Raw genomic sequence first — 15878 nt, 5'->3', positions numbered from 1 at the left:
GAACCATGTAATAATCAGGCCAAGTCTGTATTCCTACAGGTGACCGAGCCATGAATAAAGCTCCATCTCCAGTTACCAATCCCAGCTGACCACTCAGATCCCATCCTACCATTAACATTTTAGTGCAGGTCACTGGAGAACTAGTTATGTTTGCCAAATTACACAGGCACAGCAGTGAAGCAGCAAAACTGAGAGAAGTATTCCCTTTGGCAGGTGTTCAGCTGTAATTTGCTGAAAATGTACAAAAAAAGGCAGTGAAATTCATTACTTAGCTGTGACAATGTCATGACCGCTAAGGCCATTGTCCTTTCCACCAGTGTAGGATAAAATATGGAGCAATAGTATTTATAAATATTGCTAAATTTGGTGTAGCTCAAATTTCTGTTATGAATAAACATTAACACCTCATAATCCCTGGAGGAAGACAGATCTGTTTCCAGCATTCACCTCAGAAAACCCAAAGGCACATAATATAACAATTATATATATTTATATACAAAAATATATCATTTTGGACAATGCTCTCAGGCACACAGTGGGATTTTTTGGCATGTCCTGTGCAGGGCCAAGAGTTCGACTCAGTGATCCTTGTGGGTTCCTTCCAACACAGAGTGTTCTGTGAATATCACATGCACAAAAACGTTTGGCTGTGACTTCCTCACATCCACCTTCCCTAGTTGTCTATGTCTGATCACAAACTTGAATATTTTCCATGCAGGGGAAATAGTAATAGGACAGATAACTGGATAAGCAATCACATTCCATAGCTGCAGGTGGCAAACAGATGAACAGCTACCCATAACAAGATTAGGATCTGATTAAATGACTTTCAGTTAGATATCTTACAAACAACATAAACTTCAGCAGTTAAAAGTTGAGTTTGCAGTAGAAAATAAACACTGCAAAAGTAATGGAATGCCAAAAAAACCCCAGCTTGGGGTAAAATGTCTCAAATTCTGCAATGCTTATCCACCCTGAAGGCATTTAGGGGTAAATAAACACTCAGCAACAAACAGGTTTTAAAGGCAAACATGGAACAGTTTGGGTGGGAAGAGATCTTAAAGCTCATCCCATTCTACCCCCTGTCATGGGTAGGGACATCTCCCACTAGATCAGGATGCTCCAAGCCCCATCCAACCTGGCCTGGAACACTTCCAGGGATGGAGCAGCCACAGCTGCTCTGGGCAACCTGTACCAGTGCCTCACCACGTGGCTCCTTCACCATGGACAAGTTACATCCAAAGCTGGAAACAAAGAAAACGTGCCTGCTTCTCCAGAACATTAGGAACTAGGCTCCAAATTTCTGGGAACAAAAGGAAATTTAGGCAGAATCTGTGTTGTAAAACGATCTGGCACTAAAACAACAGCCAGTTATCTCCTGCCTGGCACTGAGGCACAGAGAAATCACTGCCCAGCCAGATGTCCTGAGGGATTTGACAGACAAGCTCCGATGGATACAGCCACAGCAATTTGCTATGTTGCTGCCTCCTGCTATTCCCTGCCTTCCCTGCCAGAAGCTGCTGCAGGCACAGGAGGGGACACAGAACCAGTGAGACCCCACACCCCTCAGCTGCCCAAATTACTGCTGCAATAGGAGCTTAAACTGGCAATTACAGCAGCTTGGGCTGGACTGCTAGAGCCTACCTGTCACTGTACCTACTCATTATGGCAAGCCAAGAGGTGAGATCTGACTATCAAATCCTGGCAATTTGCAGGGCAATTTACCACACTGCACTCCCCACAGCCAAAGGAGGAGTGTATCCTCTTAAATCCCTTCCAGATTCCATTAATCTGCCTCAGGGTGAACGCTAGCAGCTAAAGGGTGTTTAGCTGCCTGTCCTGGAAGGGGTAACCTCAAACAGAGGGTCAAGGTAGATAAAAGGAGAACAGTAACCTCTCAAATCGCCTCAGCATGAATCACTGCAGCTACTGAGTCAAACCTGTGGTTATTTTTGCTGGAGTCACAATTAATACTCGGAAAGCACAATTAAGATACATTAGTGGAACGAGCAACCATATGTCAATGGAGCCACTGAATCGTAGGACAGCATCTTCCTTGCCTGTACTAAGCACCAGGTGAAACATGTTTGCTTCGACCTCTTTCCAGGAGATTCACAGCACACTGGAATTTCTCACACGTGGGGCCAGTGAATACAGGCACAGAGCCAACTGCAAGGCACAGGCACAACAGGCTCATTTGTTACCCCATGTAACCTCACTGAGGGTCTGTGTCCTAAAAATCAAGCAAATAAGCTAAATATTGGTTAAAATACAGCAGCAGCAAGCCTAGACTTCCCTGCAAAACCCACCATCTTCCAACAAGTTTCCTAAAGTCGTATTTGGAAAATTTTAAACAGATTTCAACTTTGACAATAAAGGACCCACTTTAAAAAGTAGGTTTATTCCTCACTATTGGAAAGCAAAATTAGAGGTTGCTTAGTTGTCAACCTTCATGATCACAGAATCAGAGAATGGGTTAGATTGGAAGAGACCTTAAAGCTCATCCCATCTCACCCCCTGCCATGGCCAGGGACACCAGCCCAGGTTGCTCCAAGCCCCATCCAACCTGGCCTGGAACACTCCCAGGGATGGTGCAGCCACAGCTTCTTTGGGTGTCCTCTGTCAGTGCCTCACCAGGAAGAATCTCTTCCTAATATCTCACCTAAATCTACCCTCTGCGCCTACCTATCACTATTTCTTGTGGAGCAACTGCAGCTTCCATCAGAAGAAGTACTGCTACGTGAAATTAATGTGGGCATTTGAGAAAAGAATCATGGAGTGGCTAGGGTTGGAAGAAACCTCTGCAGATCATCCAGCCCAACCCCCTGCTGAGGCAGGTTCACTAGAGCAGGTTGCACAGGAATACATCCAGGTAGGTTTTGATTATCTCCACAGAAAGAGCCTCCACAACCTCCCTGGACAGCCTGTTCCAGTGCTCCATCACCCTCACAGTGAAGTTTTTAACAATCTTTCCACAAACCACATTATCTGATAATCGCACAAACCACATTTTTCATGGGTTGCTCCAATTTGGCATGTTCAAGAAGAATAATTTCCAGCTGCGTTTTAAAAGGCATCAGGAGCTCCACATCCCAAACCAACTGCTGCTGAAACTGCCAGTACTGAGGGGTTGATTTTCTTCCTTGATGGGCTCAGAGGTCCTAAACTGGACATACAATAACCCAACCCTATGCTGTGGTTATGTAAAAGCTGTGTCACCTCTTTTAGGGAAGCTCTGAGGTAACTGGATCTATCTGCTTACAGCTTGTCAAAAAATCAATATGGCTCTTGAGGTACCTATAGGAGACTTCCTTGTGCATCATGGAAACATTTGTGGCAGCAGGAAGCACTGCTGCCTGTTCTCCAGCTCAGCAGAAGACACGGCTAATGGTGGAACACAAAAGGACACCTGGCACAAGCAATCGATGACAAGTCCATAGAAAAGGCAGTTTCACAGTGTCGGACAGAGTTGGAAGCTGCAACTGCTCCATGAGGAATCAAACAGAGCCAACAGTAGCCACTCCTGCAAGTTCTGGGCTTCAACACGTGACGCAAGTGGAAAATGAGCCTTTTAAGAGACTACAGAGTGATGAATGGGTGTAGACAACCCAGGTTTGGATTAGGGAACTATTATGGAAATAGTTATTATTTCTGCTGTGCACTTGAATATTGTCACATAAATATCAGGTATAGAAGAGACCTGAATTGCAGAGCATGAGGTTCCAATAATGTTATCTCCTCCTTGCTTTGCTACATAGAACCTAAGTGAACACCAGACAACTCATCATGCTGTTAAAATAAAGAATTAAAAATAACTTCTCTGCATTTTCAAATGCTGAAATCAGAAATCACAGAATGGTTTGGATTGGAAGGACTTTAAAAATCATCTCATCCCATGCTGTGCCACGGGCAGGGACACCTTCCACTAGACCAGGTTGCTCCAAGCCCCATCCAACCTGGCCTGGAACACTCCCAGGGATGGAGCAGCCACAGCTGCTCTGGGCAACATGTGTCAGTGCCTCAGCACCCTCACAGCCAGGAATTCCTTCCTAATATCCCATCTTTCCCTGCTCTCTGGCAGTGGGAAGACATTCCCCCTTGTCCTATCCCTCCAGGCCCTTGTCCCAAGTCCCCCTGCAGCTCTCTTGGAGCCCCTTGAGGCACTGGAAGGGGCTCTAAGGTCTGCCTGGAGCCTTCTGTTCTGCAGGCTGGACACCCCTAGCCCTCCCAGCCAAGATTCACAAAAAGACAATCCAGGCTTGATGTTGCATTCCAGGGAGCTGCAGGGGTGCATAGCCTGGGGGCACCTCCCTGACACCTGCCTTTCTCCACACAGGCAAGTTCTCCTTCGGCCTCCTTCCCTCATTAAAAGTCAGATCCTGGCTCAGAGAGGTGCTCAGCGCTTGGAGCTAAGCGGTGAGTCACGGTGGCAGCTAAATACGCCCAGAACCTCTCATGACTCATGGGTCAGGTGAGAGGAGCAAACTGATGGGGAGCAGCAGTTCTCATCTGCATGTGAATTTTACACCTTCTTGGCTGATTGTCCTCAGGAAAGAGCAAAGGCAGCTGCAATCAAGTCAACACTTGGGCTTGATGGGAGCAACTCCCAGAGAAAGATGTATTTCTGTAGTGTACAAAAAGACAAATCTGTCTTACAGTGATTCTTTAGCAGTAATTGCAAACCTCCTTCTAAAGAAGGGAAGCTTATCACCAAGTCCACAACCTTGCTTGAGAGGCATCCAGAAGTGCCCTGAAATCTCCTAAGTGGTGTTCTCAGCAGATAACAATTAAAACTTCTAATTCTTGTTGCACACTCTCTACTAAACAAAGATCCCCTCTGGCTCTGCAATTCTTTACTCATTCCTTGGCCAACTTATTTCTCAAGCAAACCAAAGCACCTCAAGCAAAGACTCTTGTCTGAATAGTTTAAATAGTGTTTATTACCCCAACAGGGAGAACTATTCAAGACCAGCAACACTTTCTTAAGGAAGCAATTTCCTTCTTCCACTAGCAACAGAGTTCCTATGAAAGCCTCAAAGATTATCTGCTTACCTTTTTTTAAATCACCTTTTAGTTGGTTAGTTCATAGTATCATAGAATGTTAAGGGATTGGAATGGACCTTAGAGACCATCTAGTCCCAACCCCCTGCCCCGGGCAGGGACACCTCCCTCCAGACCAGGGTGATCAAGGCTTTATCCAGCCTGGAGTGAACACTGCCAGGGTTGGGGCAGCCACAACCTCCCTGGGCAACCTGTGCCAATGTCTTACCACCCTCGTGTTTATCTGCAAGGAAGCCAGAAGCCAACTCAGAATATCAGCTGAAATCCAAAGGCCAACACAGTTTGAAGACTTATTTCTTTAGGCAGACTTGCAGTGCCTGTTCCCAGTGAGGAACAGGACCTGCCTCCACGGCAGGCTCTGGTCGTACTGTTCTGCTTGGAACTGCACAGAATCACATCCTTTTTATCAGATTACCTGGGACCAGAAGCTGCAAAGGGCTGATCAAGACAAAGTATTATGAAAAGAAAATTGAAAATTACGTCAAGAGGAGGATGGCAGATTGATGAGTCCTTCAGGACTGCTCAGCTCAGACCGTACAGGTCAGTGTATCGCTGTCACTGGAAAGACAGAGTTGGACACGGAAGCAGAGCTCAAGTTTAGGACACAGAAAAGAAATTACTGGACAAAAAGGGAAAATATGTGTTTTCAGTTAGGTGAATTGAGGCTTGGAGCAACCTGGGCTAGTGGAACCCTGCCCCTCCCATGGCACGAGGTAGAACAAGATGAGCTTTAAGATTCTTCCAACCCAAACCACTCTGGGACTCTATGATTCTATCCAGGCTGAAGGTCTTTTTCCCCATTAAGGAATCACCATACAAAATCTAAAGTTAAATAATGATTTGCACAAGGAAGAATAACGTCAAGGCTCCCAGAATCCCCTTCAAAGAAAGGGGTGAGACAGACCAGATCCCATGTCAGTGCTGAATGCAGTGCTCACAATATAAAACAGGGAAAATGCTGTCAGTATTCCTCATGTAAAACAGGCTCTGCTGATGGAAGTAGTGAGGGAGATGAATGCTCACATACAAAGAGGAATAAATTCAACCTTGACTGTTTATTTCAAGTGTCATTGACCATCTCAAAACAACTCTGCAGTGACACAGTGCAACAGCCACACGCAAGAAGCACAAAAAGCAAAAGGTCTGATTCATCTCAAACCCCATTTTGTCGCCTCTAGAATATTTAGGAAGTGCAACTTGAGTAACTCCCACATAGCTCCATTTACTAAGCATTTAACAAGAGTTTTATGTTAAAAATATAAACCTTTATTTATCTGCTGGAAAAACCCACACGTTGTCAGGGCAGGTTTTGTCACTGTGGGTTTGCAGCACTTACAATTCCTTGGTCACACGGTCTGTGGCATAAATAGTTTCCTCAATAATCTGCAGAGCAAAGGCTACTCCAAAATTTATTTTAGGGCCAGTAAAATTAGCTACCTGCAGCAGAAAAAATATGGAATAACCACCTGCAAACATCACCCTTCTCTCTTAAGGAGCCAGGGCCCCAGAGCAAAAGCAAAGCAGCTCTTTTCCCAACTTGTTGGTTATTTTATCTTGATAAAAGCCACCTGGAAAGAGCAGCACAGCACCTTTTTTGTCTGGTCCTGGAATGACAAGAGCCCAAAGAAAAGCAACAGAAGTGTTTGGTGCCCTCCAGAGGAAAACCAAATTAAGTTACAGCTTTCCAACATGAAGGCAGACATGAAGGACTAGTTCTACTCAGCTCTAAATTCACTTTCTCCTCTAGATGACAATGGTGTCAAGGAAAACTGCACTGAACAATGACAAGGCAGCAAACTGAAACCAACTAGGGATTCTCACCTCGTTTTAACAGCTCCAAGACATCAAATCTCTCATTTTTATTCTCATTTTTCTACTGCGAAACACACTGAAAAGTTATCTATTTACTGAGCCAAACCTGAGTAAATAAATCAGCGTCTGATTTTCAGTTCATCAGCTATAAAATGAGTGGAGCATCTCCCTTTCACACTGAAATGCTGCAAAGGTAACTGCATGTGAGACCGCAAGGGGCTCGGAGCTCCGGAGCGCTGACGCTCTCCGGGGTGAGTCATTCCTTACGGGGAGCTGACGTCTGGCCTCCCTCAAAGGCAGGATCAGCTCCCCTTCCCAGCTAAAGGAAATAAATCCCATGGCAATGGGATTCGTCACAACTCCAAATCAAGGTGATGAGGCATAAAAGGTACAAATCCAGATGGAATGCCAAGGAATTAGGAGCAGGTTGGCATCTCCTTCATGGGGAAGAGATAAACCTTGGGCCTGTCTCCTGCTGGGGCTCTGCAGCACACAGAGCAGTGCTGTGAGTTGGCTTATAAATATTCTGTGTCCAAACCCATATTTGGACGGGAGGGAGGGGAGGTGTCCCTGCCCAGGGTAGGGGGATGGGACTAGGTGATCTCTAAGGTCCATTCTAATCCCTTAACATTCTATGACACTATGATAAACATTCCCTTAAAAAAAAAATCTCTTCAGTATTTTCTGTTCTTGCACCAGCTAGAGAACACCTTGAAGCAATCCCATTAAGGAAAACCCAGATCCTTACCTGACAGCCTCAGGAGGTGTCCCTGCCCAGGGTAGGGGGATGGGACTAGGTGATCTCTAAGGTCCATTCTAATCCCTTAACATTCTATGACACTATGATAAACATTCCCTTAAAAAAAAAATCTCTTCAGTATTTTCTGTTCTTGCACCAGCTAGAGAACACCTTGAAGCAATCCCATTAAGGAAAACCCAGATCCTTACCTGACAGCCTCAGCTACGTTGTTGGAGGTGTGACCTGATAAGGCATCGTGGAGGTTCCGGATGAAGTAATCTCGGTAGTCTTCAGGCAGTGCCATGAATGTTCCACCCATCACAATAAACTCTACTTTATCCACACTGTGGCCCAACTGCTTCAGCTGGAAAATGCAAAGTAGCAGGGAAAAATCAGGGACTTAGCTAAAAGACTTCTCTGCAAACCCTTGACATTCTTCATTTCCTTCTTTAGTTGTTCAATCTTTTATGAACAAATCATTAATATTTCTGTACAGATTTCTTCTATCTCTTCAAAAAACTCTCTCAAAGTAATTTTTTCTCCTGCAAGAAGACAGTGCAGGTATTGAGCACAGTGTAACAGGTTCCTTGACAGAGCAGAACAATTTGAGCCAAGCACCTGCTGATGGAGTTTACAAGAGTCTCAGTTTGAAGTTTCCAGTAGGAAAAGTTTCCTCACATCTGCTTCAATCCATCTACAACTAACTCTCCTTACAAACTTGTGAGAGAAAAGGACTCCACATGGACACTTCTCTAATAGTTTGGAGATAAATAGAAAAGCAATCAAAGCAGAACAGGACTGAGAAACTCCAGATCTAACTCTCCAGAGAAGACTTAAATAAAATCATTTTGGTGGGAAATGTTTTTATTTGAGTGTTAAATTCTCAATTTAAGCATCAAGAACCGGTAACTGCCAGAGAAGTTCAGTACAATTTTGTTGCAATAGGATCTCCCATCAGCAATCAGGTATTGTTCAGAATAGGTAAGATGAGAGGTTCAAGACTTGTCATTTACCTAATGGAAACGACAGCTGGACAATTAAAAGGTCTAAAAATAATTTTTCTATGGGGATCAGGTCAGGTAGAATCATAGAATAATGGAAATGCTGAGGTTGGAAGGACCTCTGGAGTTCACACAGTCCAATTTCTCTTCTCATAGCAGCACCAGCTACCGCATGTTCTGATGCCTGAGGCTGCTCCTCCCCAGAGGCAGGACTTGGCATTTTCCTTTGCTCAGCTTCAAGAGGTTCCTGCCAGCCCATTTCTCCAGCCTGTCCAGGTCTCTCTGAATGGCACCATGATTCTCTGGTCTATCACCCACCAAGTCCATATCACCTACAACTTGCTGACAGAGTGCTCTGTCCCAAAATCCAGGTCATTAAGGCTGAGCTGAAACACTACCAGCTCCAATACTTGAGGGCTGAGTTATATCCCTGGAGATTGGCCTCCAGCTGGACCTGGAGCTGCTGATCACAACCCCTTGAGCCCACCAGTTCAGGAATTAAAATAATTCTCATTATTTTCATCATGATCACAATGAATTTCACTGTACCTGCTCCACTCTGTGCCTTGTCTGGAGATAAGGATCGTATCGAGCCCGAATGGCCCTCATGGATGTTGGCTAAAAACAACACAAGGAGATACATTTTGTAAACTTTAAACAGTGAAAAACAACAAAAGACAACTTTCAGCACTGAATCAGATGCTCAAGCTTTCAAATCCTAATTGACCCTCAGATCTTCAAACTCACAACCCAAGAGTTCATCTAATTGTAAATATGAATTTGGCTCCTTCTATTTTTAAACAAATATAACAAAACACCTTTGTGTCCTAACAGGACAATGTGACCTCAAATGAATAACCCAATTCTTCAACTTCTAGTGCACTACAACAGCTGAAGAATCTTTGTAGTGAGTCACAAAAGTCTTAGAAAAAATCACAAAGTGATTTTCAAAACACTTTTTCATTGTCATTTTGGGATCTTTACACTTCCATGAGTTACCTGAGGACTATCCTCTGGAGCTCAGTCCAAACCTCAAACAGTCCCTCAGCTAAACATATTCCTTCAACTGAAATCCCTAACAACTCACTTTTTCTCCTGCTAGCTGATGTAAGCCTATTAATAACACTCTAAGAAGGTTTTCAAGTGTCTTGTGTATCCTAGATTCCCTATCTGTTAGATTAAAAGCTCTAAGGGATGAGGACTCTTAATCATCCACAACTCCCACATGCTGTTAGTGCTAAAGAAATTAATACAACACACCCAAACAACATCAATTAGGAGCAGTTAGATAGATCCAGGATTTTCCTACTTAATGGGACAAGTTTAAAGGTTCTGAGGAGTGGATAACAGACAAAAGGACTTTGCATTACTGTTGACCAGATTGATCTGGTTTGTATTTTACTACAATTTTGTTACTTTATATCTGCACTATTGCTACAAGTTGTTTTGCTACACCAATTTAGTCACAAGATCTTAAACTTTGTCCAGATGACAGTAGAGTCCTATTTTGGAAATAGATATATTCATGAAGGTATCACTGTGGACACAAAGACGTAAAAGGGCATGAATGTGATTTCAGAGGCACAAACAGATAAAAAATGGGCTTTTTTTCCAAATTTTTCCTTTTTTAAATCCACAGGCTCCTGTAGGTTGGACAGGACTGAAAGCAGACCCAGTCAGGACAGGGTGCTCAGGGCTGTGTCCATCCAGTCAGTGTTTGCCCATCTTGAAGAACAGAGATCCCAAAACCTCTCCAGATCCCTACTCAAGTGCTTGATGACCAATGTTAAAACATTCTTATCCCAAGGCACAATTTTCCACCTTCTCACTCATCTGACTCATCACTATTTACAGTAATTGCAAAGAATTTTCAGTTCTAGTGTTGAGCTGGTGAAGTTTATGAAGCCTGTTTTGCATTTTATTCTTGCAGTGAGTGAATCTGTAGACATAAACCACAGCCAAGTTTATGGAGTGCTGGCAATGCCTTAGGCAGAGCAAAGCTGTACCTCATATCCTGTGTAAGACTGTGTTGAATATTCAAAATCAGAATCAGGTCCACCTGGGCAGTATCTGCCAACATAAAGAGACAGAAAACAGGCATCAAACTCATATCATTACAATGACTTCTAATGGGGCTCCCAGAGAGCTAAGAGGAGCTTTGGACAGGGAGCTCAGAGGGACATGAAAAGTGGGAATGGCTTCACACTGACAGAGCATGGGTGAGATTGGATGTTAGGAAGGAATTCTTCCCTGTGAGGGTGGTGAGGCACTGGCACAGGCTGTCTGGAGAAGCTGTGGCTGCTCCATCCCTGCAAGTGTTCAAGGCCAGGTTGGATGGGGCTTGGAGCATCCTGATCTATGGAAGCTGTCCCTGCCCATGGCAGAGGGTGGGATGAAATGAGCTTTAAGGTTTCTTCAACCCAAACCATTCTGAGATTCGATGATTCCATGATACCCAGAAATGTGGAGAGGAACTGAGCCTATTTATATTTACAAACACTCAGGGCACGGTGTAAAACAGTTGTTTCATTCAACTTTAATGAGAACGGAATGTCACAAACCAGCTAAGACCTGAGAAACAGCTACATCCACTTAAAATAACTTAGTAAGACTAATCAGAAGCAAAATGTATTGTGGACATATTTCTGACACATGGCATTATTTTAGGGAGCCGCCACACAGTCTTGGAGCAACAGTTACACACAGATGGATAAATTTTTAAAAGTAATTTTACAATAATAAACAATTCAAATATTTTCCACGATTCTATCAAGAACATTGTTTTATTTGACGCAAAATATGATTTTTCTTTGGCATGGAAAGGTGTAAAATAGAGATGACAACACGTTACGCATTTCCATCTACATTTCTTTTCCAGAAATGTAGAGGATTTAAATATGCTGATGGTGAGAGAACTCATCTACCTTAGTCTGCTGCCATGCTGTGCTGAAGATGACCTGAGACAGAAGGGCTGACAACTCCTTCTGCTGCAGTTCCAGCAGGAAAGGTAATAGAGTAGTCAGGGAGTTGTTACAGACCAGATCTCACCTGCACAGACACCATGACACTGCAATCTCTAACAAATAAGTCACATTTGGTTCACAGGAGAATTGATTAGTTTTCTCACTGCCTGCCCTGCAAACTCAACCCAAGTCATCTGTCATCATTATAAAATTAATTATCAAATTACCATGCCCAAATTAATTTGCTGGCAAAGAGTTGTGCAATGCAATTGAAGACATTTCATACACATAATTACCTGGAACATCTCAAACTGAAGAGCTGCTCATGCAAAAACAAGAAGGGAGGCAGCTCACTCCCTGTTAGGCAGCTGAAAGACACTGATGTTTTGGGAATGACAAGGTGGGAAGAGAAGGAATGTTGTGAAACAGACGAACCGATATGGTTAGCAAAAAGACAGATGAGATTTCAGGTGCACAAAGTCAAACAGAGGTAAAATACTTCATGGTAAACCCAGTTTGGGTTTCTCAATTCAGAGCTACTCCCTCAATGCCACAAGCCTTTGGCAGCTGGAGGCATTTCCTTCCATCTGTGCTCTCTTTCATTCCAGAGCCAGGCAGAGCCAGACTGTCACACCAAGATTCTGCAGACACCACCTGCATCTCCTCAGGTGGGTCTCAGTTCAGCAGTCTTCAAAGTTGCCACACTGAGTCTTGTTCCTTTCCTGTAACTCTTCTCCAACCTGCTGGTGCACCCAGTGATACAGACAACACTCCTGAGCACCTCCAGTGACACAACTTAGATCTGACCAGTAATAGATTCTCCTGGTTACTGTGTTCATGAAACTGTAAATCTACTATGCTAAGTTGGGTTTGGCCCATGAAAAACGTTTCCTCCTTGAGGAAAAACTGGAAACAAGGAGACTCTTGAGTGTGATGTGCAGGTATCAACAATCTGTGATGTTGTGCTTGTGTGGAAATGAAACCTGTACCCAAAACAATGCTCCTGCAGTACTGGATTTATACAGAAACACTGGGAAACTGTCATCTTAGGTCATGGAATCACAGAATCCTTAAGGTGGGAAAAGACCTCCCAGATCAGTAAGTCCAACCATTTCCCAGCATTACCAAGGTCACCACTAACTATGTTCTCAAGTGCCACATCCACAGGGATGTTAAAACTCTCCCGGGATGTGACTCTACCCCTGCCCTGGGCTGCCTGTGCCAGGGTTGGACAGCCCTTTCCAGGAAGGAATTGTTCCCAATATCCAAACTGAACCTCCTCTGGCACAACTTGAGGCTGTTCCCTCGCATCCTGCCCCTTGTTCCCTGGGAGCAGAGCCTGACCCCACCTGGCTGCACCTCCTGTCAGGGAGCTAAAGAGAGCAGAAGGTTCCCCTGAGCCTCCTTTTCTCCAGGCTGAGCACACCCAGCTCCCTCAGCTGCTCCTGATGCTCCAGCCACTATCCTAGCTCTGTTCCCTTCCCTGGACATGATCCAGTTCCTCAGTGTCTGTCTTGTTGTGAGGGACCCAGAACTGCCCCCAGGATTGGAGATGCCTCAGCAGGGCCAACTCAGCATGACATCTGAGCTCTCATACTTACACACAGATGTTGCCTGTGAAGTTAATGTGAGGACACCTGTGTGGTTTACACATCACAGCCACGACAGCAATCTGCAAGAAGCAAAGTTAGAGGAGAGAAATTATAGTAATTGCTTCTACAGTTACTAAAATAAAGTGCATCTTGAAAGTTATGTATACATGTGCATCTGTGAGACTATTTTAAGATGTTCTGTGCTTAGTCTGCCACCTAAAATATCTGTGTGTTAACCCCTGAAGGAGAAAGCAAAAATATCAAGAAATAGGAATCCTACTATTTCATATTTTAACATTTCAGAATCAATTGGAGTCTATTATAAAGAACCAGATGTCTTGTACTGAATCTGATTATCTCCCCTGCTGAAAGCTGCACACTGACTGCACACCTCCTCTCCTTCCTCAGAGAATCCCAGACTGGTTTGGGTTGGAAGGACCTTAAAGCTCATCCAGCCCCAACCCCCTGCCATGGGCAGGGACATCTCCCACCAGCCCAGGTTGCTCCAAGGCCCCTCTAACCTGGCCTGGAACACTCCCAGGGATGGAGCAGCCACAGCTGCTCTGGACAACCTGTGCCAGTGCCTCACCACCCTCACAGCCAGGAATTTCTTCCCAATATCCCGTCCAAACCTGCTCTCTGGCAGTAGGAAGCCATTCTGTGCCCTGTCTCTCCAGGCCCTTGTCCCAAATCCCTCTGCAGCTCTCTTGGAGCCCCTTGAGGCACTGGAAGGGGCTCTAAGGTCTCCCCAGAGCCTTCTCTTCTCCAGGCTGAACACTCTCAGCTCTCCTCCCAGCATGTCTTCATCGCCTACCACTGGATCCATCTATGTCCAGACCCCTTTCTGGGAGGTTCACGAAACAAGGGAGCTCACTCTGGATCTCATGACTCAGTGAAGGATCTCCTTACCCTTTCCTTCTTTTTACATCCCTAAAAATCACCCTAAATGGATTCTATTCTCATTGTCCTTTATCATGGAATCCCAGACTGGTTTGGGTTGGAAGGGAACTTAAAGCTCATCTCCTTCCATCCCCTGCCATAGGCAAAGACATCTTCCACAAGAACAGGTTGCTTCAAGTCCCATCCAGTCTGGCCTGGAACACTTCCAGGGATGGCGCAGCCACAGCTGCTCTGAACAATCCTCTAGGGTAAAAAGCCTTCTCCCAGATATTTTGAGAGCAATAACCCTGTGGACACAACATCACAGAAAGGACAACCTGGATGTGGCCATGCAGCCAACGCACCTGGATTAAACCTTCCAGACATGCAATATCCTGGTGTTTGACAACAATTAAATACAACTTATTGATGAGAGCAGAGAGGAAGGTTGTAGATGGAGAGCTGATATCCATGCTTACCCCACTGGCAGTCCTTATAGGCTTGGCCTTCAGCTTTGGCACCAGCACCTTACGATACTGTGGTGGGACAGCAGCGATGATGTCGACCAGACGTGGCTGTGCCGAAAGACCATACTTGGCTGAGGTCTTGGTTTTCAGCCTGAAAGTAGAAATACCTCAAGTTAACCAAAGAAGTTCTGATTTGCTTCAGCTCCATGTAGACCTAGGTAGGTTCTCCCTATTTATCTTTCCAGGCAAGTTATTTAAAAAACAAACAGTAAATCCTTGCAGCAGCTGCAGCTTGTATTAGGATACCGAAAGTAAACTCCAAATAAAGCTGATAAGCAGCAACTGCCAATGATTTTTGTGTCTGTATATTCTTCTAAATGTGGTTTTATCAGAACACTGTGCAAGCTGCCAACAGACTCTGGTTTGTCCATTTTCAGTGGGTTAATTCATGTCTTCCATGTGCTTAGCCCCTACACACAGCCTCTAGCTGAGCTCATCTCCAAGACATTCACGTCAGGTATTTCCTGCAGCAGCAAAAACTTTGGAATTATATCCTGGCAATAAAGTGGAAACAGGGAGACAAATTCAGGTTTTGTTATTCCACATATGTAAAGAAGAAAGGGCTTTCTGGAAGCAACAACTTCATGCATAACACATTGCTAAAACATCTGATTTAAATCAACCTCATATTAATCCTTCCCTGGTGGAACTGAGTTTGGGACTACTGAAGGATGAACATGGGTGGAAACCCAAGGCAATGATAAGTTTCTTGGAGTTTTCCACCAATACCACCCATTTTGTAGTCAGTATTGTCTGTGAAATAGCAAATCACCATGGAATTTACTAATCTTGGTGTCTTTATTATCAGACAATGTAAGAGAAATGACAGCAGGATGTGAAATGAAACCTGAACATGACAGAGGGCAGAGGACATGTTCATTCCTGATGGATCAGCTTCAGCGTCACCCCGAGTCACTCACTTGTTGAGATTCACATCTTTTCCCTGCTCATGAGCCTCAATGAGCTGCTTTATGATGTCAGCAATGGTCATCATCATCAGCTCTGCATGGCTGAGGTCTCCTGAAATGAGAACAGAACAAACCACGTGTATGATCAGAGGTTTGGAATTGCCTGGGACAACTTGAGGGGCACCTGCTCTGCAATTCATCCCACAGAATTATGGAATGGTTTGGGTTGGAAAGGACCTTAAAGCTCATCCCATTCCACCCCCTGCCATGGCTGGAGGGGGCTTGGAGCAACCTGTGCTAGTGTCCCTGACCATGGCAGGTGGTGCAACTAGATAAGCTTTGAGGTCCCTTCCCACACAAACCAATCTGGGATTCTGTGATTCCATGAGAAAGCTC

The 15878-nt window shown here is 44.6% G+C and overlaps 1 protein-coding gene across 1 annotated transcript in view; it reads right to left on the bottom strand.

Moving 5' to 3' along the window:
• Window positions 1–15594, bottom strand: part of ELP3 (elongator acetyltransferase complex subunit 3) — a gene marked incomplete at both ends in the record, with an annotated part of 72519 nt that extends 56925 nt beyond the window's left edge. Inside the window, 6 exons of the mRNA XM_009073862.1 lie at window positions 7822–7976; window positions 9163–9231; window positions 10620–10683; window positions 13178–13248; window positions 14527–14665; window positions 15495–15594. Coding sequence (XP_009072110.1) covers window positions 7822–7976; window positions 9163–9231; window positions 10620–10683; window positions 13178–13248; window positions 14527–14665; window positions 15495–15594 — 598 coding nt within the window. The remainder of the gene's footprint in view (window positions 1–7821; window positions 7977–9162; window positions 9232–10619; window positions 10684–13177; window positions 13249–14526; window positions 14666–15494) is intronic.
• Between the last annotated feature and the right edge of the window lie 284 nt (window positions 15595–15878).

Source organism: Acanthisitta chloris, unplaced genomic scaffold (genome assembly GCF_000695815.1).
Source record: "Acanthisitta chloris isolate BGI_N310 unplaced genomic scaffold, ASM69581v1 scaffold4794, whole genome shotgun sequence".
Lineage (NCBI taxonomy): Eukaryota > Metazoa > Chordata > Aves > Passeriformes > Acanthisittidae > Acanthisitta > Acanthisitta chloris.
Note: the sequence above shows the minus strand (reverse complement) of the source record. Positions and strands in the feature narration are given on the sequence as shown.